Genomic DNA, 20,660 nt, shown 5'->3' with positions numbered 1-20,660 from the left:
CTGGGGTGTGTGTCTGCAGAAAAGCTATGCTTACTGCTTCTCCTCTCCCCGCTTAATCGGCTTCATTACACTGTGCAGAAAACAGGTAACTGCTTGGCTTCAGTTTCAGGTGCAGGGCTCAGTTAAAATACCTATTTGTAGAGTTGGGATCTTTATGCATCCAGGGGATTGAGATAGAACTCTTGAGTATTTTTAAAGCTTTGTTTTTCTTTGGATTATTTTCAGAAACATGGCTCAGTATAGTTTGAATCCTCTATTAAAAGGCAATTTTTCATTGGTCTCAATCATGATAAATCAGCTAGAAGAAAAGGAATATTTTTTTCTTTTGACATTTTCACTTTCTATTTTTGTCGGACTGATTTAAAAGACTGGTATAAGATAGCTTCCAAGCTGGTAAATTCTTCTTTTGCACTTTTTGCAAAAAGCTGCCAGCATGGGTAGAAAGATAGGGGCTTTTGCCCTGCCCTCTGTGAGCAGTGGCGATATTTGGACCTACTGCCATGCTTCTAGGCAGCCTCTTGCCCTGGATGGCAGTGGAAGGAAAGGAGTGGGTTGTACCTGTTGGTGAAAACGAGTGGAGGAAAACAGGACTGGCATGAGGGGCTGGGGTGGGTGGGAGTCCTAGCACGCAGCTTTTTTCTCTGGTGTGCAGATTAAAAGAAAATGTGCAGGCATGCCACTTTTGAAGTTCCCTGCAGTGCCAGTCTGGTGTACCAGTTTGCTTCAAGCACTGAGGCTACCTAAAGTAACAGACTTTGCTCACCATAAAAGAGCCAACACCAAAATGTCCCCATTTTAAATTACTAGGAGACATTTCCAGCTGTTTTGTTGTTGTTGTTGTTGGGTGGGGTTTTTTTTAATAGGAACTGAGTCCATGCCAAGAAGTGCCTCTGGGTTTAGGCTGTGATTCAGCCAAGTGCTCGGGTGCTGAACTCTGTGGTAATTAGGATCCTGAATGCACCTAAGTAGCTGGCTGTGTCTGGATCCCATTCAGGGTTCGTGTCAGCATAGGCTTCAACAGGGCAGTTCCAACCAGTAAAAACAAGCAGGCTTCAGGCAGCTGTAGGCGCTGCTGAATTCCTGTTGGCTTTTAACAGTTCGGCTCAATGTTAAGAGGTGAACTTGGCGGGGGGGAGGTTTTTCTAACCTAGTCAGGATCTACACAGAAAAATACACATAGCATGAAGCAGAAGTAGTCTCTAGATATGGACGTGTGATGTAAAGCAGTTAATTTATTGCAGTTGATTACTTTGCGGTCGAGCCATGGTACCTGTCTCCACACTCACCTTAAAAACGTGAGTTTAAAGTAATGCAGAGGTGCACTTTGATTCACAGCAGCTTGAATCAAAAACCAGATCCCAAGAGTTTACAATGGCCTGGCTGACACATGGTAAGGTCACTATGTTTTGGTAATTCAGCATCATTCCTCCCAAAGAGTGATGTGATCAGTCTGTGCACTGCCTCCTTCTCCCCCATTGGGGTGTGTTGTCATCTTGGTTGCATCCAACTGGAGTCTTATCATTTCTGCCCTCCTCTTTTATTATTCCATATCTGAGTTAATATAACTCACTGCAGAGGCTGTTGTTTGAAACATTTTTAAGACTAACTCTGTATGAAATTTTTCTAATTGTTCAGAATAAAAAGAGACTATATTTGAGAAAATCTAGGGGGGGTGCAGCTGTTTCTCTTTTTTCTGTGTGTTTCTATTCGTTTCAGACAGGGGAAATGTGAGCATTGACTTCAGAAAGTTATCAGGAAAGGAGCGTTGTACTTCTAAGAATGAATAATTGATTGCTGTCCCTTTTAGGTGATGTTATCAGAGATTGAACAAAAGGTCCTTTCTTTACTGGAAGATTGTGGAGATAGTGCAGGCTACCAACAAAAGACAGAGGCTCTTTCCTTGAAGCTGAAGGAAGTGAAGTGCAATTTGGAAAAAGTCCAGGTGATGCTTCAAGACAAATTCAATGAAGAGCAGGTAAAGCATACGAACGCTATGCAGAGTGAGAGTGAGCGAGTCATGGTGCTTTAATGTGCTGTAGTTGCAGAAGAACAGTTAGAGCTCGCCATGTGAAGCAAGGAAGGGAGAAAAGCCAATCAGAAATGTCAGACTTGCTATTATTCTACTTTACAGTGCTGTATAGTTATTTGTAGTTTGCAACAAGTAGTGGGTTTTTAATGAGTCTCTGAACAACATCTTTTCTGCTTTACGTGCTCAGTGACGGAGGTCAAGATTTTGCAAGGAGTACAGGAAAGGGATAAAAGTTTTTTGGTTTGGTTTTTTAAATGCCTTTAAAATGCCATGATATTTGTCTGTGACAGTATCACAGCAGAGAGGCCTTTAAGCAGTAACTTTCTCTTTGTAGAATGCATGAATGGCAAGGGCAGTGACTGCCAGCTCTCCTGCGCCACAGCTGCACACTCTTTGCTGATTTTCCCAATGGGTGAGACAGTACTTCTCCCAGCTTCAGAGCTAATTCCCACTCTGTTGTGCAAGGGGCCAGAGAAGCCCACCTGATGTGTTTGTGTAAGAGCAGCCACAGTCTCTCCGGTGCTGGAGGACCACAGTCTAAAAGGGAGCTTGCATGGCCCAGGAGAGATTTAGCGCTGGTAAAGGCTCCTGTTGAAATATCTCTGTGAGCACAGACAGATAGAAAATCCAGGTGCATGAGCAAATTTATAAGCATAAATTACACATCCCTAGAATTTGGTCAAACAATAAGGATGGGGGGTTAGTATCAATTAATCTGCTAACAGGAAAAGCAAAACAAGCCTTGTAACTGTCAGGGAGAGAAATGTGAAGTCTTGAGCAGCAGGTTAGAGTGGATCAAACTTTGAGTAAATGGAACTGGACAGAAATCTTTGCAAGAGTAGCAGCTGTGTTTCATGTGCTGCTGATTCTATGTATGGTAAGTCTGAAGACAGTTTGGGCAGGTTCCCAAACTGCACCTGCGGGTTCTGCCCTCTTGTCAAGTCTGGAAGCCTTCCCACAACGGTCCTCTCTTTACAGATTCACAACAGGGAGAGGATTCACCCAGAGCCCCTTGAGATCCTACATTCAAATGGCTCCAGCATGCCCGGGCTTGCCCTCGCTGAACAGCCGATCATTTCGCACAACAGTTTCCAGCACCCACAGGTAATTCTCCTACCGTCCAGGAGCCAGGCTGCTCCACATTCCCTGTGGGTGTGGGGGACAGCTGCATTTATTACCTGCTGCAGTTTTCACTGTGGGATCAAGTCTGTCAAGGGTAGGTTTCAGCCACCCCTCTCCTCTGGGATTAGGGGACTTTGTCAGGATGGAGAAAGGCCTCACCCCTAAAATCCCATGTCCAAAAGGTTTAGTAATACTGCAAAGCTGGATGGTACCCTGACACTTGCCTTGTATCATAATGATTCAGATGGCATCATGCATCCCTCCAATCTCTTATCTTTGAAGCACTGATGTATTATGAAATCTGAATCTGTATATTGACCTTGCTTTTGAAGATAAATTTTAAGCTAAAGCTTTGTGAACATTTTCCCATGAGCTAACTCACAATGACTTTAAGGCTATTGTTAACACAATAAAAAAATCCTATGATGTTCTGTGCTCTGTAAAATACTTCTGTTTTGCTAACTGAAAATTAGCTTTTGCCCTTTTCTATTAGAAAGGGCAAAAGCTATTAGAAAAGAGTTGGAGAAAATGATCCAGCCTAAGCTGCTAAAATTGCTCACTTTTCACTTGACACTCTCTTTTTAACTAATGGAACTCAACCTCATATTTGAGAAAATCCCCATTTTCCCTTGCCTTTTTCTCTGTATCAGGATGGCAGTTGATGGCCTTTAAATTTTCTTACGTGCATAATTTGTTTCTGACTGATGGTTTTTGCTTTTAAAACTTTAGCTCAGGCAGAAATATATTCCATAAAAATACACGTTTTCAGAAAATAGTTTGTTTGGTAAACTCATGTTTACACATAAACTGCATTTTATTCTGATAGATGTATTCTTGTTTTCTTTGCTAAATGAATTCATGTAAAATGTGATTGGAAAAGCACAATCATCATTTCATATTAATACAGTGCATACAACTGATTTTACTGTTCACACTCTGCTCTGTGCACAGGATCTGAAAGTAAAAGCAGCTGAGCAGAAAAGCCTTATTGACTTCATTGAGTCGTGCGTGGAAAAAATGCAGCCACAGTTTGAGGACAGCGTGACTCAGAAGTTAGAATCAAGGTACAAAATAACAAAATCAGTTACCAGATTCAGTGATGTAAAGCTGCGTAAACGTGCTGAAACTTTGCAGTGGCACCATTGGTTCTGTGCAGGGATGTGTGCCTTGAGAAGAAAAATTGCAGAAGCTGGGAGATTTCTGCCATCAACAGTCTAGAGAAATGGAGTCTCATTTATGTGACAGCCTCTTTGATATTGGGCTCACTCCAGTGTTCAGAGTCAGTCTCAATATCAGGCAGGACTGACGCCTGCCATAAACTAAAGCAGGCCCATCCAGAGTCAAGTTGGGTATCTCTGTTCACAGCCTTTGCTGTACAAATGCACGGAGATACCCAGCCAGGTTTAAAGGCAGCATCTTTGGAAAGGGGGCATTGGGATCAGGCAACTTCCAGCATGGAACCAAGACGTGCTGCAGGACTATGCTCCCCATATTGTCATTTCAGAGATGGAGACTCCCAGCAGGCCCCTAGGGTGTTTCACGGGAAGGGAAAAGCCCAAAGAAAAGTATCAAAGCTTGGATTAGAGATCATCCATGCATGTGGTTTCACTCTGGTTTTGAGGCAGGAGCAATAGAAACTAATCTTATGCAAGAAGTCTTACAAATCTAATTTTGCTTATTCTGCTTCAATATTTGCCAGTCTAACAATGTTTTCTCAATACAGCAATGGAGAATCTGATCCAAAGAGCAAGCAGGCTGATCCCACCTTAGCTCCAAAGGACCAAACGGGTAATAAATGGCAATATTTACAACAAGAGCTGTCATCAAAGATGAAATCTCCTCTCTGCCAGCTTGTGGAACCTCAGGTCTGTTTAAGTTCAGTAAAACACTCTTTCTGCAGGCAGTTGGTTGTGGTAAAGATAGCAATTAGTGCATCTTCCTGCATCATCGTACCGTGTCTTTTCATCAGATAACTGAAATCTGTGCAAGCATTCTCCAGAGGAAATTGTTACTGCATACTGTTTTCATGACTGTCTTAATTTTACTTTGAGGTAAATAATGTCTCTGAAGTAGTGACTGCTAAGCATAGTGTGGGAACACATAGGTGATTCGTTGTAGTTCAGACCAGATGTTATCTGCTTAATTCTTTCAAGAGAACTAAGAGAGTTAGCCAGCAAGCTCCCAGCTGATATTTGTGGATGTGGGTTAAGTCTCAGTTCTTGCAAGTGAGAACGTTTTGGTCAAAACAAATCTCTGGCTTGAATTTTGTTCTGCCATTCACCATTGTGTTCTCTCTCACATATCAAAAGTGGAGTTTGGACTGCAACAAGAGCACGCTGTGTATATATTCTGAACAGACTGCAGAATTTTACTGCTTGGACAAAACTATGACTTCTGTTATTAACAGTTTTGTTCACATTAAATGAGAATGCCTAGATTCCCTGTTCTCTGAAATTACTGCATTACATGGAAGAATATCAGTCATGTAAAAGGATGAATGTCAGCTCTTTTTCAGGCAAGACTTATACTGCACTGGGGAGTAGGGCTGCCTTAATACAACGACAGCTTGTAGCCCTTAAAGCTAGGAATTAGAGGCTCCTTTTTCAGTCAATCTCCCATCAGGGCATAGCCTACGCAACTAATTTTTGCCAGTAAAAAGGGAACCCTGCTGTCCAGGTGCTTTATATTAATGCCTTGAAACTTTCATTTTAATGCTTTTTCAGAGGAGTGTTATCTAGTTGCTCATAGCCCTGTCTTCATTTGAGCTGTTCACCTAATTGCAATGTTCTTTTTAGATTACAGCAAAGATGAACATGCTGCCCCGAGGCACATTTGCTAGTGCGGGAACCCCAACTGTGGAAGAACTGAAAACTTACACTGTCCAGCTGGGAGACCTAAGCCAAGAAGCAAATGTGGTGCATGCACAGGTAAAAATGGCATGTCCTAGCATTGCAAAAAATACCAGGGATTCTGGACACAAGACACTGTTTGGGCACTGGAAAACATAGCCAGCCAATAATCATATTATTGACAATGGCGTTCACTGTAGCGTAGCTTTTGCATCAGATATGGACTATAAGGTAGAAATCAGCTTAGGATTTTGAGTGGAAACATTTCAAGTTTCAGCTATGATACTTCTGCTACCTGAATCCAAAGATTTGCTAGTGTCGGTAAAACTCCTCAAACTGTATAAAGCAAGGAGCTTGTGAATGATTTCAGTAAATCTGCAGTATTGGAGCTGACAAGACAAATTGTATTGTGCCCATTACTGAGATTAGAGACCTGTAAGACCACAGCCACTCCCAATACATAAAGGGTCATTGTCTCAGCTTTGGCCTTGACAGCTCTGAATATTACATGCATATAACTGTCTCATCCAAGTCTGTCCCTCAGTATTTCATTAATTCCATTTTATTATTAGCTGACTGATCCTCTAACCTTATACAAGTGAATAAATCTTAGCCATGCCTTGGGTGAAAGTACTGAAAACTTATGACTTGCCTTTACCCAGGATAATGTAGCAGAGGAAATCTCTTCCAATTTGGACAGAAAATTGTTTGAGCTGCTTCTGGCAATCAGCCGATGTTTGAATAACATGGAGGAGATGTTAAACACCTCAGTCCTCTCCACCGAAGAGGCAGCCATGCAGCAGGCTCTTTATGAGGTAACTATCCTAAAGCACCCGGGGAAGGAGAAACCCCAGTGGATTTTTGTTACAGCAGAATGTATATGGCCTGATATTTCCTCTCTGTTTTGCTGGTATTATTCAGGAATAACACCACCAAATTATTTGGTGTTGCACAGATTTGGGCCTATTGCTTTTAACAACAATTATCAACTTGAGTCCTGCTGCCTTTTACAGGCAAGAGTCCTTGGACAGAGGCCATTTTCACTCATGTTAGTTGTCTTTCTTTCAACCCTTTAGACTCTTTCTGTCGAGCTGCAAAAACTTCACGCTGATCTGAGTGATAAAAAGGATGATCTTCTGAAGTCTATTAGCTGCGCTGGTGGGAGCACAGATGTGTTCTGCGAGTGCTTTAACAACTTGCAGGCACGGCTGGAACAAACTCAAGCTGCCACTGCTTCAAGGAGCAACTCAATGAAAGCTGGGCTGGATCATAATAGCAATTATCAGGTACTCCACTGCCAAATGCACATCTTGTTTCACAGCATCTGTTAGACTTGTCAGTGTTAATGCATTTGGGTTACAGATGAGCAATCTATAATGGGCTTTCTTGGTTTTTTTGGTATTAAACAAACTTGTCTTGGCCTCTCAAGAAGCAAATTAATTTTGCTGTTTACAGTGCTGTTTGCAATGCTGACTACCATAGAGGCCTTGATCACAGTAGAAAATTTGCATGCAGAAAGGATGGAAGTAACCTGGATCCCATGCACGCTGAGCTACAGGCTAAAGCAAGTTGCTGTGTGTAGGGATTAGGCCAAGGAGGGTTTCATATATTCTTTCTGCTGCTGTATGGACTCAGGAGAGGCAGGCTTCTTCCCTTTTGGTGCCATGTCTGGCACTGAGCTACTTTTAGCTATGTATTGGAGGTTGATTTAGATTTTGTGCCACGGTAGCAGAAGCCATAGTTCTGCAAATTTGCCTTTTTTGTTCTTTTTCAGAAAAGCAGATAATTAGAAGCTTTTCTATAGATTCTTGTGATGGGCTAAATCTACTAACTATTGCTGGAAAATATTCAGATCAGGTATTTAGGCTGAAGTAAGGAAAGAAGAGCCTGGTCTTTGAAATACAGTTCCCAATGTCCAGCAAAACTCCAGTGTGCTCATCATCTGCAAGTCAGGCTAGCTCTTTACTGATGAATAATAAAACAGTTCCTTTGAAGAACACTGGGATGTTGTCTCCAAACAGTAGCAGGACTAGTCTTGCAATGTTGATTTATGCAGAACCCATGGAGCTCCATCAGTCACCAGCAATGGGCTCATTTTCTCACTTTCAGAAGAGAAGAATTTGTTTCTCTATAAGTTTCACAGATTTTTACAGTCATAGAGGATCATTGTGACAGAGTAATCTGCTTTCTTACACTACACAGACTACAGAATTTCCCTCTCTAAATTACTGCTTTGAGCCCATAATGCACATGCTTTATTTTGTTTTTCTGAAGAGGAAAAAAGTGCTTTTGCTGTAAGGGGTAACCATTTTGTTTGCTGTGTAATTTTGTCTGGTCATTACTATATTCCTGATATGTCATATACTTCTGATGTTTGTTTCTTTTGCAGAATGAAACCAGGCTGCTCTATGATGAGTTAACTGAGAAAAAAGCTGCTCTGCAACAATGCTTGAATGCAATACGTGGTCATAATGTTTCTGAACAGCTTCAGGTAATTTCATTCAAAGGAAAGGAGAGGAAAAACTCTCAGCACTAGCTATTATCTCCAGTTTTCTGCAATCTGTTAAGTTTCACATTTTCTAAAGTTTGAGTCTCACTTAGGTTTTAAGAATGGGGAAAGGAGTGAGTTCAGTATTCACCACCCCTTTTTTGTGTGTGTTTTTTTTTTTGTTACTACACCCCAATCCACAGTCAGACCTAATTCCAGTCCTTTTAGTAGTTGGAGTGGAGGAACCAGTCTCTCCACAACCTCTCAGAGCAAATACACCCCACGCTATGGCAGGGAAGAAAAAGAACTACACAAACTACAGCACTTCAGATGTTATGCCTTTTTATATGCAAAACTGGCTTTTCTTTGTGGGAATAGGACTCCAGTATTTTTATCTACTCATTCAGTATTTATGAGCACTTTATCATATGGCATTTGACCAGTTAAGCTATTTTCTTTGATCTTCATAGGGATTAGCAGAGGATTAAAAATGAACAGATGGCATATCCTCCCCAGAATGGTCATCAGCCATCTATCTACTTGTTGGTGAAGCAAAGAGGGTGTCCTGAAACTTTTGTGTTACAGGCTCATAACCTTGTTTACAGGCATAATTTTCTGCCACGCTGAAAGCTGTGTTCAGAACTGCTGAAGCTCCTAGCAGGGAGTGCTGCCTTAGGTATATTCTGTCAAGTAACCACTCTTGGAAAAGGAATGCCACAAGTACATAGCTTCCCTTCCTTCAGAGTGAACCTGTCTCAATCCATCTCTGACTGAGTCTTTCTACTTCATAAGAAAAAATGGTATTTTCTGAGTCCATGATTCCTTTTAATGGCTGCTCTTGAATTAGTAAACTGAAATGCATGTTGAATGTTGGACTGAGACACAAGACCTGATTTCCCTTCCTGGCTGTGCCGTGTGAACCCAGTAAGCTGTGTCATGAACGGTTTTGTCTATTGAGCTTATAAACTCATTGGATCTTGGGGTCTCATTGTGAACTTACGTGGTACTAGCACCTCAGAGATCCAGCCCCTGGATCTGCTGCACTACTGGTGATAATAGAAAGTTTAATGGAACAGAACTCTTCCTAATAGCTTATTTTGTCCTCAATTCAGAAAACTGATGCCTGTGCTTTGGAGCTGCAAAACTTTGAAAACCAAGTAGCAAAATTGAGAGGCCATGGGGAAAGATTTCAGTTACCTATCACCTTAATCCAGGAAGCTTATAAATTAGAGGTAAGAGCACAGTACAGGTCCCACTTACTCAGCAAGGTTTGATTCTTCTAAGTGAGGTATTTTTAGCCTCAAAAGGCTGATGGTTATTTTGTATTCTGGGTATGTGTGTGTGAGTTTGTAGGATTCATTTCTGTCCTTCATGAATCGCTAAACTGTGTTTACGTTGTAGGATGTTTTGGATGACATGTGGGGGATTCTGAAAGCAAAGTATGTGGAACTGAACTCTCCTTCTATCACTGAGAACCAGTATGAGGACTTACTTCATGGATTTGCAGAGCTGGTAGCTATTGGACGAGAGAAGATTACACAAGATCCAAAGCAGCTAACGAAAAGCACAGCAGCTCTACAGTCTCACCTGGAAAATCACAAGGTATAAGATGCTTATCACAGCACTGCTCAGATCAGCATAGCAGCAGCACTATTTTCTGTGACTGGTTTCTCTCCAGCGTTATGGAGAAGAATAACTAACTCATAGCATAGGAGAGGGACTGTAGTACGTGCAGAAAACAAAGCAAAGTTTTTCAGTAGACCAAAACAGGACCCACTAAAATAGAAAGAGAGGTTGTTACAACAACTGCAGTTTTGGTCATAAATTAAGATCAGGATTTCAGTTTTGTCAGTCTAATACTGCTTTAGCTTACCTCAGAACATACTGGTATGTGAAGGAAATAGATGTCCTTCTAATTACTGGTAATAAATCAGTAGTGAGGTTCCTGAAGTTGCTGTCTAGCAATTGGGAGTTGAGCCTTTGCTTTCAGCATTCTGTGCCATCATGATCTGATGGAGGAAACTTACCCATAACAGCTCGTTTTTTGAAGGGAGGATAGTTTAAATCCTGCCCTTGGCAGCCCAGTGTCCCCTGTACCCAGCTGCTACATGCTTGATGGGAGATGGCTGAGAATGCACCTCACAGTCCTGCCACTTGGAAAGAAGCCCTGGCCAACGCTAGTCACTCAAAGATGTCTCTGTCATGTCAACACCTTGATTTAACTGCTCCACATAGCTCAAACTCCCTTAAGAATTGCTTCAGGATGCCAAGCACTGCAAATCACTACTCCAGAGTCATAGGAATTGTGTTTGTCACTCGCAAATTGCCCTTAGCAAAGCAAAATGTTAGGAATTTATTTACAAAGGAAAACAAATAATGTATCTGCAGTCCAAATATGCATACATTGATTTACAAAAGCAAAAGAAAACTGCCGTTTTCCCTGCCCTGGTTATCAAGACTTATCAGGATGCTCACACAGCCTATGCCGGGGTATGGTCCTTAGGTGAAATTCTTGTACTAGTTATTAGTTATTAGTGAAGAAGATCTTGATTGAAGAGTGTGATCTTAAACCCTCAAAGTTTTTCTGTGGGGGAAAGTGTTCTGTTGAGATTCAGACGTTTCCCAACAGCTCAGCTGAGCCATAACTAAATCAAACTGTTAGCCAGTTATCCCAAAGAATTATTGTGCCCTACCTACTACTTAGGCCTTAGAACTGCTAATACCCTTGGTGCTTGGAGTCACCTCCCATCCAGGTGAAACAAACTGGATAATGGCTGGCTGGTGATAACTACCTCATGCTAAACTATGGATTTATTTATAGTTAAACTCTTCCTTTTGTCATCTTCCTACAACATCTTTGTATTTTATATGAACTGAAGGTATAAATGTAGAACTTCTTCTTTAGAAATGTATAAATGAAAACAGTGTATACAACTCATCTGCACCAGGGGAGGTTTAGACTGGACATTAGGAAGCATTTCTTTACCAAGAGGGTGGTCAAACACTGGAACAGGCTTCCTAGAGAGGTGGTTGATGCCCCATACCTGTCAGTGTTTAAGAGGCATTTGGACAATGCCCTTAATAACATGCTTTAGCTTTGGGTCAGCCCTGAAGTGGTCAGGCAGTTGGACTAGATGATTGTTGTAGGTCCCTTCCAACTGAAATGATTCTATTCTATTCTATTCTATTCTATTCCTGGTTCTTGACTAACTGTAAAATGATGAGTAACTGCCCATCTTGGGGTGATGCAGAATTTGGGTAGAAGGCTCCTCACTCCAGCTATGAGAGACCCTGAAACTGGCTGCTCTTCTCAGTGAGTCTTCTCTGTCTTCTTCATACACCTGCTGTGGAGGTGTGATCTCTCTTAAAGAGCAAGCTTTAACTTGTTTTTTTCAGGACTTTTTCCACAACCTCATGACCCGCATGGCTTTCATGCAAGCATTTTCCAAGAAAGTGAGTCCCTCCATCCTGCAAAAGAGAGAGGAATTCTGGAGAGAGCTGGTGAATGAAGTCAAGTTGCTGGAGCAGAAGGCCTGCCAGTATGGTATACACCTAGAGAGCCTGTTAAAGGTAATGAGTCAAAAGAAATCCCGAGTAAAAGCTGGAGGGAAGGAGGAGAAGAGTTGCACCTAAGGGAACCCTTTCTGCACCAGTGATTCTTTGGCTAGTAGTTGTTCTTTCCTGTTTCCATTGGACAGCAACAGTCTATTACTTGGTCTGTGTGTGTCAGTAAACTGGCTTTTTTCCTTGAAAACCTCTGAAAGTGGACATTTCAACCTATTACTCTGACATGGGTGGGACTTTATGACTTCTTGCAGTAATTTTTGAGTGCCTGGACTGACAGAAGAGCCATTTAAGGCACAAAATTACCAGGACCACTTTAAAATAAAACCTAAAAATTGATCTTAAAACACCCTTAGAGAATAAAAAATTAAATATACCACTTTCAAATAGGAAACCTTGAAGATATTAGAGATTTAATTAATTAATCTGTGGTGAAATCATGTCTCACTTTAATATTTCCATATTATTCACCTGTTTTCATGTTCTGTTTCATTAAAGTAAGAGCTGCTGATGCTGGAATAAGCACTAAGGCCTCAGTCTGGTGCAGCAAAAATGCAGACAGATGTGTGCTATGTTAGTGATGCAATGTATTTTTTAGGAATGGATCGAATTTGATGACGAATGCCTAGTTTTCAATAAGGAGTTAGAGGCACTTGCCTCTACATTGCCTTCTGTGAATTTTGTTGAAGAAACAGAAGAAAGATTAATGGAAAGGATTGCACTTCTACAGGTATTTATGCGTCTGTCTCTCTGACTGGTTCTCTTTGTGGATCTGTAGAGCTTTGTGTCCTTGTCTGTGTGTGGATGCAAGCTGAAAACTTACGTTTAAAAGTAGCAGAGAGCCAGGTGCTGAAATTCATTTAAGTGGGAGTAATGACTATAGCTACTTTAGAACTTGGTCTTCAAATGCAAATATTCGGGAGAAGGTAGTGTGCAGGCTACATGGATCCCAAGGACAGTAGGGAGCCTTGGAGTGAACACAGAGCCACTTCTCTGTAATTCAGGAACGATTTTCATGCCATGATGTAAAACCTATGGAAGAGGAGAATCAACCCAGTGCCTTCAAATATCTGAATGCCTGGTTGCAATAGAAGGTCTACAGGTTTACCAGCTCCTTTTAAAATCCTGAGAATTCAAAATAAGATGTCCTGATTTCTATCATAACAAAGAGAATAAAATTCTTTTTGTATAGAATGGCAGATAGGCTCCTGGTTTGTTCCCAGCTGCATCTCTGATGGCAGAGCTACACCTTTATTTAGAAACTCAAGTCAGTTGGAAACATTTTATCTATGTTTTAAACACATTTGAATATAAGGATATGAAAGCAGCCTTTATGGTTGTTTTATGAAATTAAGAAGAAATAGTGTTCAATAAACTTAGTGATGTATCTTCAGAGAGTGCTCTGCATTCCTCACAGGTTTGACCTTTCTTGGTCTTCAGAGGACCCACTCTATTAGAAATTTTTGAATTAATGAGTCTTTGGGTCTATATTGAGTCCGGTTTGATATTTAGATTCATAGACTATTAAGGCAAAAAGGACTACTGTTATTTAATCTAGTTGACTGCATGAAAGAGATCATTGGATGTTCCCGGAAAATTCTGAGATACAGTAAAGCTTTTGAAATAAATCAACAGTAGATATTTACAATCACAGTGGCCCTCTGGTGCTTTTGATGCCTGTTGCACTGAGACAGGAGACATGCAATATTTGCATAGCCATTGATTGTGAAGTTGCCTGGTTCGCTTTGTTTTTTTAAGTTCTTAACTAGCTTTTCACTCTTAAGTCTTTATTTGTCTTTAAAGATATCAGAAACAAAGTAGTAAGGCTTTAGAAGAGGCTTTAATGCTTTTGGGAGGAGTCTGAGCACTGGAGCTTCACAGTTTCAAGGACAGAGCAGAATAAAACTCTCTGGGGCTTAATTCCTGTGAGAGAAATATCGCTATTAATAATCTTGTACAAGCCCCTTATGCCTGGAGAGAAGGGAGATACTTGCACATCACACAAATGCTATTTTCTGCCTTCTTCCTAGGACTGATCTACTTCCTGTTTTTTTTTTTCTTTTTTTCCCTTTTCTCATTTTGACCTTCCAGTGAAGTGTAGCAATGGTAAAATGATGCTTTGTTTTTATTCAGCTGTCTAAGCAAACCAGAGCACTCCTATGTCTTTTACTTAATGTCTTCACTGTTCACTCTTCATTCCTCCCTGCCACCATTATTCAATAATTATCCCAACAGCTTCCTTCAAAACACTGATAACATTTTTTTAAACAGGATAGAGCCAGAAAGCCCTCTGAGAACAGGAGGGCAATAACTTTCTGCTGGGGACAGTGATATGTTTGGACAATATAGCCAGATCTGATAGAGAGTGTTTGTCCATTGCTTGAGGTTTACGTGTGTCAAAAAAGCCTATCAAATCATAACACAGCCATTCTGGTAATATATGAAATTATATTGAGATCTATCTTGATCTATCCAGAGGAAACAAACAAACAAAAAAACCTGTGTCCCTTTTGCATGTAATGAAGTACAGATTCCTTCTGTTTGGAAAATAAAATACATGACAGAGGAAATATGAGATTAAGAAATTAGAACAAATGATATGTTTTGTTAGTTGTGTTTTCAGTTTTTAAAATATTATTGTTTTACAAACTTCCCATATTCTGATAGCAAATCAAAAGCAGTGTTGATGAAAAGCATGCCAGGCTGTACCAGATGGTGAAAGAAGGGAAGAAATTGCTGACTGCTGTGAGCTGTCCAGAAATAAGAAGCCAGATTGGGAAGCTGGAAGAGCAGTGGTTGTCTTTAACCAAAAAAGTTGGCCATGAACTACACCGACTTCAGACGTTACTCAAACTCTTGGTCAGGTGGGTATAACTCAGAAAGCAATTAGAGATATCAGCTAGAAATTAGTTTCAGACCTTCTATAGATGTATTTTCTGAAATATGACAGTGAATTGATAAATAACATAGCTCCTTTAACTTAAAAATGAGAAAAAGGAAAAAAAAGCAGTGGTGATCAGAAAAGTGGCCCTTTGTTACACAGCTGATCTTCTCTGACTGTGTAGACAAGTGCTTCACTTCGTGCTTACTTTTGTAGGAACAATATTTCGATTGCTCCCATTGCAAAGTCAGTGCATCTAGGTGAGAGTTAGCTGCATCGTGCTGCAGTTTGTACGTTGGAAGTGTTAACAGAAGCTCTGGTCATGCTGCCCTAAGCATTTTGGCCTGCTATGAATGCAAGCTAGCCTTGATTCTCATGCAAAGGCATAATGCGCCTGTCTGTGCACGTACACTATCCACCTTACAAACATTCAAGACCTGGCTGAAATGCTGCCCCAACTTGTGTTTTGAAGCTCTACAAAGGGGAAGGACCCAAGCATGCTCAATGCTTTCACATGGCCCAAGCCAACTGTCAATGCAGTCCTGGCAGTCAGGTGGAGACAGTTTGTCCACCACCTGATGTACCAAGCTCAGCTCTCCCTGCACCTGGTCTATGTGCTCTGAGCTCAGGCTGGCTGAACCCACAGCGTGGACAGAGCATGCCAGTGTCTGTTGGTATTTACCCCTGCTGTGTATTCTGCACTATATCTTTCAGTGTGCACAATCTCCTCTGGTGGTTTTGACCTCCAGCAAAGCTCTTTTCACCCATGTGAGCTTGTCCTGGCAACTGCTGGGTGGGTACAGAAAGAGGATGTTTTCAGGAAGAGCAGACCATCTGAAAACAGCTGATAGGAACAGCCTTGTGTTTACATCCAGCAGAACTGCTGTATTGCACATCGATCCATGCTGTAGCCATGCTTCTGCAGGGTTATGTAGCAGGATAGGTGCCAGAATAGCACATGCCTCCTCACAGAGAGGAAGACAACTTGGGTGAGAAATGTATCCTAGACTCAGCTAGGAGATATATATTTGTGTATTTTGCTTTCTCCTTGTAGCTACAACAGAGACTCGGAGGAGTTAACAAAATGGCTGGATTCTGCTCAGCAGAGAATGAATTTTTGGAAGGAGCAGTCTCTCAATGTGTCACAAGATCTTCCCACCATCAGGGATAACATCAACAGCTTGTTTGTAAGTCAGTTCTCCTGCCAGGTTTAAAGACTTCCAGTGGAAAGGACCCTTTTGAGTGGTTTTTGTATTTGCCATGACCCAGAAGCTGCCCACAGAATATAGCACTGAATGGCTTTGTGCCCCAAAGCCAACCCATGATCTGTGTGGGGAGCCGTGATGATGGGAGGCCACCAAAGACCTTCCTTCAGATTGCGAGGCCAGCCAGAATGCATAAATCAGAATGGAATCCTCTCATAATGAGCTCCCAACTGCAACACATCATAGCCCAGCCAGGATCTCTTATGTACCCACAGTGTAATAGTATGGTTTCTGTCTTGCTCCTGATGCCAAATACCAGATACAGCAGTTCAGCCAAGCTTATGGGCCACTTACTAACTGAATCTGGAGTGTGGGCTCAGGGTGCAGGGGTGAAGACAGCGGGGCTGTGAAGATGGTGAGCCAAAGTCAGGGAAAAGAAACATGCTGAATTGCATTTCATGTCTTTGACTGCCCCATGGTGCTGTGCTCCCCTTGTATGACTAGCCAGGAGGTTCAGCCCCAATGTGAGGCCTGACAGAGGGAGTCTTGCACAGTGGGAAAGCAAAGCATCGTGAAGGTTGGACTGGTAGGTGTGAGCTGGCCAGAGACTCGAGAACTGGGGTGGCTCCCTGGACCTCTCTGTGAAGTGGGGGTCAGGATATTCCTAATCCCCGTGGAGCAAAAGTTGGCATTCAGCATTGTATCAAGCTGGGCAGAAAAAGGCCTTACCTGCTGCCAGAACATGTTGAGTTTAGGTCTTCTGAACTTTACAAACTTGCTAAAATCTGTTTGTTGAGGCAGTTCATCCTGTGACTGAAAACCTGGTTTGTCTTCTTATTTAAATAGATACAGAAATATTTATCCTCTCTTAAATTTCTCCTGTGCACCTCAGACATTCTCTAAGGAAGTTGATGAAAAATCTTCCCTGAAGTCATCTGTGGTGAGCACTGCCAACCAGCTCTTTCACGTGAAGCAAGCTGATACTGCAGCACTTAGGTCATCTTTGCCAAAGTTTGAGCAAAAATGGGGAGAACTGATTATACAGCTCCCAGCCATCCAAGAAAAGCTTCACCAGGTGAGGAGAAACTCTGCTGCCATCTCTCACTTCAAGCTAAATAATTACTTTAAAATGTTGCTGCTGGGATTCAGACAGCTGCTGCATAAGGCCTGCAAAGTACCTCTTTCCTAATTAGCTGTCTGTCTTGCTTTCAGAACATCCCCAATATTGTACTGCAGTTTAATTATTGCAGTGTTCTTGCTGGGCTGTTTCACACGTATCTATCATCTTTACAGTTTTATGTGAAAGTCTGTCACAATTAGAAAGAATTTTATTTCAAATTTCTGAATTCTCGAACTTTTCTTAATTTAAGTCATATGCCCCTCTGGAGCACAGGGATCACTTTCAAGTTCATATCCTGATAATTGCAGTTATAGTGCCTGAGCCTTTCTAAAAATATAGATGTCATCTTCCTTGATATTTCTAACGAGCAGAGTGTAGAGGATTCACTATATGCTTTACCACCAGCTTCAGATGGAAAAACTTTCATCACGGGAAGCTATTGCTGAACTAATGACCTGGCTGGACCACGTGGAACAACAGCAGGGACATGAGGACCCAATAAATTCACAATGTAGTGCTGCCCAAGTCAGAAGCCTCCTTCAGAAGTACAAGGTAAATGGGAATCTCTAAGTCTAGGCCTTCTGCAAGGTGTTTGGCTGTAACAAGGATGGAAACAGCTTACAGGCACTGTCGTATCCTTCCCCTTGCTCTCGGGAGGGTTCCTCAAACAGTCTCAAAGGTGTCTTAACATCTTCCTTTATAAAACCCTTTTGCTTCCATGCTGCACAAAACACTGCCTGCCCTGCAATATAACTACTGCCTGCTGTGCTATAATCTCCTTTTCCTCATGCTCTCCCATCTGTCTCACTTGTTCTCTCTGTCTAACATTTAATGTAAGACATTAAATGTGTTGAGCAGGAAAGCTTTGCTTCCTTAGGAAGATAGACTCTGTGTTTGTGCTGTGTTTCAGTCTGCCTTTTCAACAAGGAATACCTCGTAATTTTGGAGCTCCATAGCCAGGATTAATTTAACTAGAGACAAGGGGTTTTGAATATTATGTTTCATCAAAAGAGATAACCTGCTAGGAAGGAGGGACAAGATGAACGTCCCTGCGGAGAGAGAGGCTGCAGCAGACTCTTGGCTCTGTTCAGATGCTAAAGCACCAATGGCAGAGGCTGATTGCCCCAGCCACAGGAAGGATTCAAGCCATGCTGGTACCTCCATAAACGCCAGGGAGCCCATCCTCAGGGCACGAATCCCTACAGAGCCATATTTTGCTCTCCCCTTGCAGAGCTACCGAGCGGTGCTCTGGGCTCAGAGAGGACAACAGTTCTCAGTCTGCAACTGCAGTTCTCAGACACTTTGGTACTGCATGTAAGGCAAGTGCCAATGTAAGCATTTCTTTCAGAGTGCCTTAGTATAGCAGATACATAACATTTTGGTCTATATCAGTTGGATTTGGAAGTTGGAACATGTAGATGAGGTGCTGCTTTTAACCCTTTGGATATTTAGCGATCAGTTTGTAGGTGTGCCTTCTGCACTTGTCAGCAATGTGGGGATGTGTATGCTGAGAAGAAAGCTGGGATGAGGGTCACGAATTCCTACAGGGAAGCAGCTATGGCTTCAGTATCTCTACTGTGGTATTCCCTGGTGGCTTTTTTCTGGGTACTACTATATACAATTTCCTCCCCTCTTCTCCTAAGACCTTCTGAAATAAAAAGGCATTCCCTTATGTTGTTCTGACTTTGCACATAGTTTCTCACTCATCTCTGTGGGCAAGGACACTGATGCTGGAGGACGCTTTTTCCTCCCAGATATTCTGATATTCTGTTTCGATATTCTATTCTGATACCAGATATTTTGATAAAGGAGCACAAGCTCTTGTCTGCACTTGTCTGTGAGTCGCAGGAGTGTGGGAAGGCCTCGATCTTAGCCTAATCTGGGCCCATGGCAGTGTGATGGTATTATCCAATTGATAAAGTACTGAGGCTGGTACCCCTAGGTTTTATTCCCTGCTCTGGCACTAGCCTGTTCTTACCTTGAGCTACCCATGTAATGATAGTGATTTTCTGCAAAAGTTTCGGTGGATGGAAATAGCTACACAAATATAGAATGGTGAAAATTGAGAATTATTGCTACAGCCAGGTCTCTTTCAGAAAAATATTTCAGAATAAGCCATGAATGTCCCATAACTGTGCCTTGAAGCATCGTGAACTGATCAGATTAAAACTGCCAAACTAATTGTTTTACATTTTTGTTCTTTTTTTTTCCCCTCCTCCAGGAATATATGATGGAAATGAACTTTAAACAGTGGATGGTAGATTTTGTTAACCAGTCACTCTTGCAGATGAGCACTTGTGATGTGGAAAGCAAGCGGTATGAAAGGACAGAATTTGCTGAGAGTCTTGGAGAGATGAACCTGCGGTGGCACAGGCTGCAGGTGTCTCTCAACAGAAAGGTTTGATTGAGTTCTCATTGCTTTCTCTCACAACTCTGATCTTGCCTGTGCCAGTGCTCTGTATTTTGCAAGCAGCCTTTCTCCCTGAGTCTGAAAACACGGTTGAACATAGTGAGACTCCCTGTGCTCTCTGCTGTCTGTCCATCCTGCTGTCTCATGGGCAGCCTATGGAGTGGTCTCATAGCAGGCACCCAAACCTCAGCAAGGTCAGGGAGGGTAAACTCCTGTAACTTGCAGGGAGGGAAAATAGACAAATCTGCTCTTCATGACAGCCTGGGATTTACCCTAGTTGACTGTATTAGGTGGAAAAAATAAGATGCCTCACACATAGAAAAGACAGTCAATGACATATCAACAAAGTTGCAAAATGTGTGCAAAAGACCTATATTGAGAAAAATATGAAAAAGGAAGAATTCAGGGTAGTGTCTGCAGGGGAACTTGTTAGTGAAATCTGTTGAAGCTTTGGGGTGCTGTGAAAGTTGGGGCATTTGAAACTTAATGGGAGAAAACACTGGATGGTTTGTGGAAAGGAGAGGTGCTACACTGCTTGGTACAAACAGCCAGGCCCTGCTCAGCCAACACAGCACCAAAAAAGCAAACAACCCCTCCACATGCCATATGATGGAAATGAGAAATAGGGATATATTAAGCTACCACCTGTTTTCCTGTTGTAGCAGTTGGATTTGCCAAAAAAGTAATTATTAAGTAAGTAGTGTTGACAGCCGTATTCAGATGGGGACATATGACCCTGCTGGAAAAGGCACAGCAGGGATCTGTTCCCAGCCCTGCTCCAGCCCTCCTGAGTCACTGGAAATGGGCTACTGTGTATCTGCGTCCTCCTTCTGCGGTAATGAAATATGCTTTCCCAATGGAGTGCTTTGAATATCAGCAGCTGATAGGTAAATTCTACATGTAGACTAACTATACCAGCACATCTTCTGTGTGTCTCTGTAGAAAATCTGTTTCAGGCAGTGCCTCAGAATTACTTTACTCTGGTGAGGCTA

The 20,660-nt window shown here is 42.0% G+C and overlaps 1 protein-coding gene across 1 annotated transcript in view; it reads left to right on the top strand.

Annotated features, from left to right (window-relative positions):
- The window catches only part of SYNE2 (spectrin repeat containing nuclear envelope protein 2), a 198,884-nt gene that overhangs the window by 120,871 nt on the left and 57,353 nt on the right, over positions 1 to 20,660 (top strand). Inside the window, exons 69-85 of the mRNA XM_072863909.1 lie at positions 1,808 to 1,975; positions 3,008 to 3,133; positions 4,103 to 4,215; positions 4,875 to 5,016; positions 5,947 to 6,078; positions 6,663 to 6,815; positions 7,077 to 7,286; positions 8,390 to 8,491; positions 9,601 to 9,720; positions 9,890 to 10,090; positions 11,885 to 12,058; positions 12,651 to 12,782; positions 14,720 to 14,916; positions 15,988 to 16,120; positions 17,031 to 17,213; positions 17,664 to 17,810; positions 19,480 to 19,656. Of these exons, the coding sequence (XP_072720010.1) occupies positions 1,808 to 1,975; positions 3,008 to 3,133; positions 4,103 to 4,215; positions 4,875 to 5,016; positions 5,947 to 6,078; positions 6,663 to 6,815; positions 7,077 to 7,286; positions 8,390 to 8,491; positions 9,601 to 9,720; positions 9,890 to 10,090; positions 11,885 to 12,058; positions 12,651 to 12,782; positions 14,720 to 14,916; positions 15,988 to 16,120; positions 17,031 to 17,213; positions 17,664 to 17,810; positions 19,480 to 19,656 (2,610 nt within the window). The remainder of the gene's footprint in view (positions 1 to 1,807; positions 1,976 to 3,007; positions 3,134 to 4,102; positions 4,216 to 4,874; positions 5,017 to 5,946; positions 6,079 to 6,662; positions 6,816 to 7,076; positions 7,287 to 8,389; positions 8,492 to 9,600; positions 9,721 to 9,889; positions 10,091 to 11,884; positions 12,059 to 12,650; positions 12,783 to 14,719; positions 14,917 to 15,987; positions 16,121 to 17,030; positions 17,214 to 17,663; positions 17,811 to 19,479; positions 19,657 to 20,660) is intronic.

Source organism: Ciconia boyciana, chromosome 6 (assembly GCF_034638445.1).
Source record: "Ciconia boyciana chromosome 6, ASM3463844v1, whole genome shotgun sequence".
In the NCBI taxonomy this organism is placed as follows: Eukaryota; Metazoa; Chordata; class Aves; order Ciconiiformes; family Ciconiidae; genus Ciconia; species Ciconia boyciana.
This window is presented reverse-complemented; position numbering and strand designations above follow the sequence as displayed.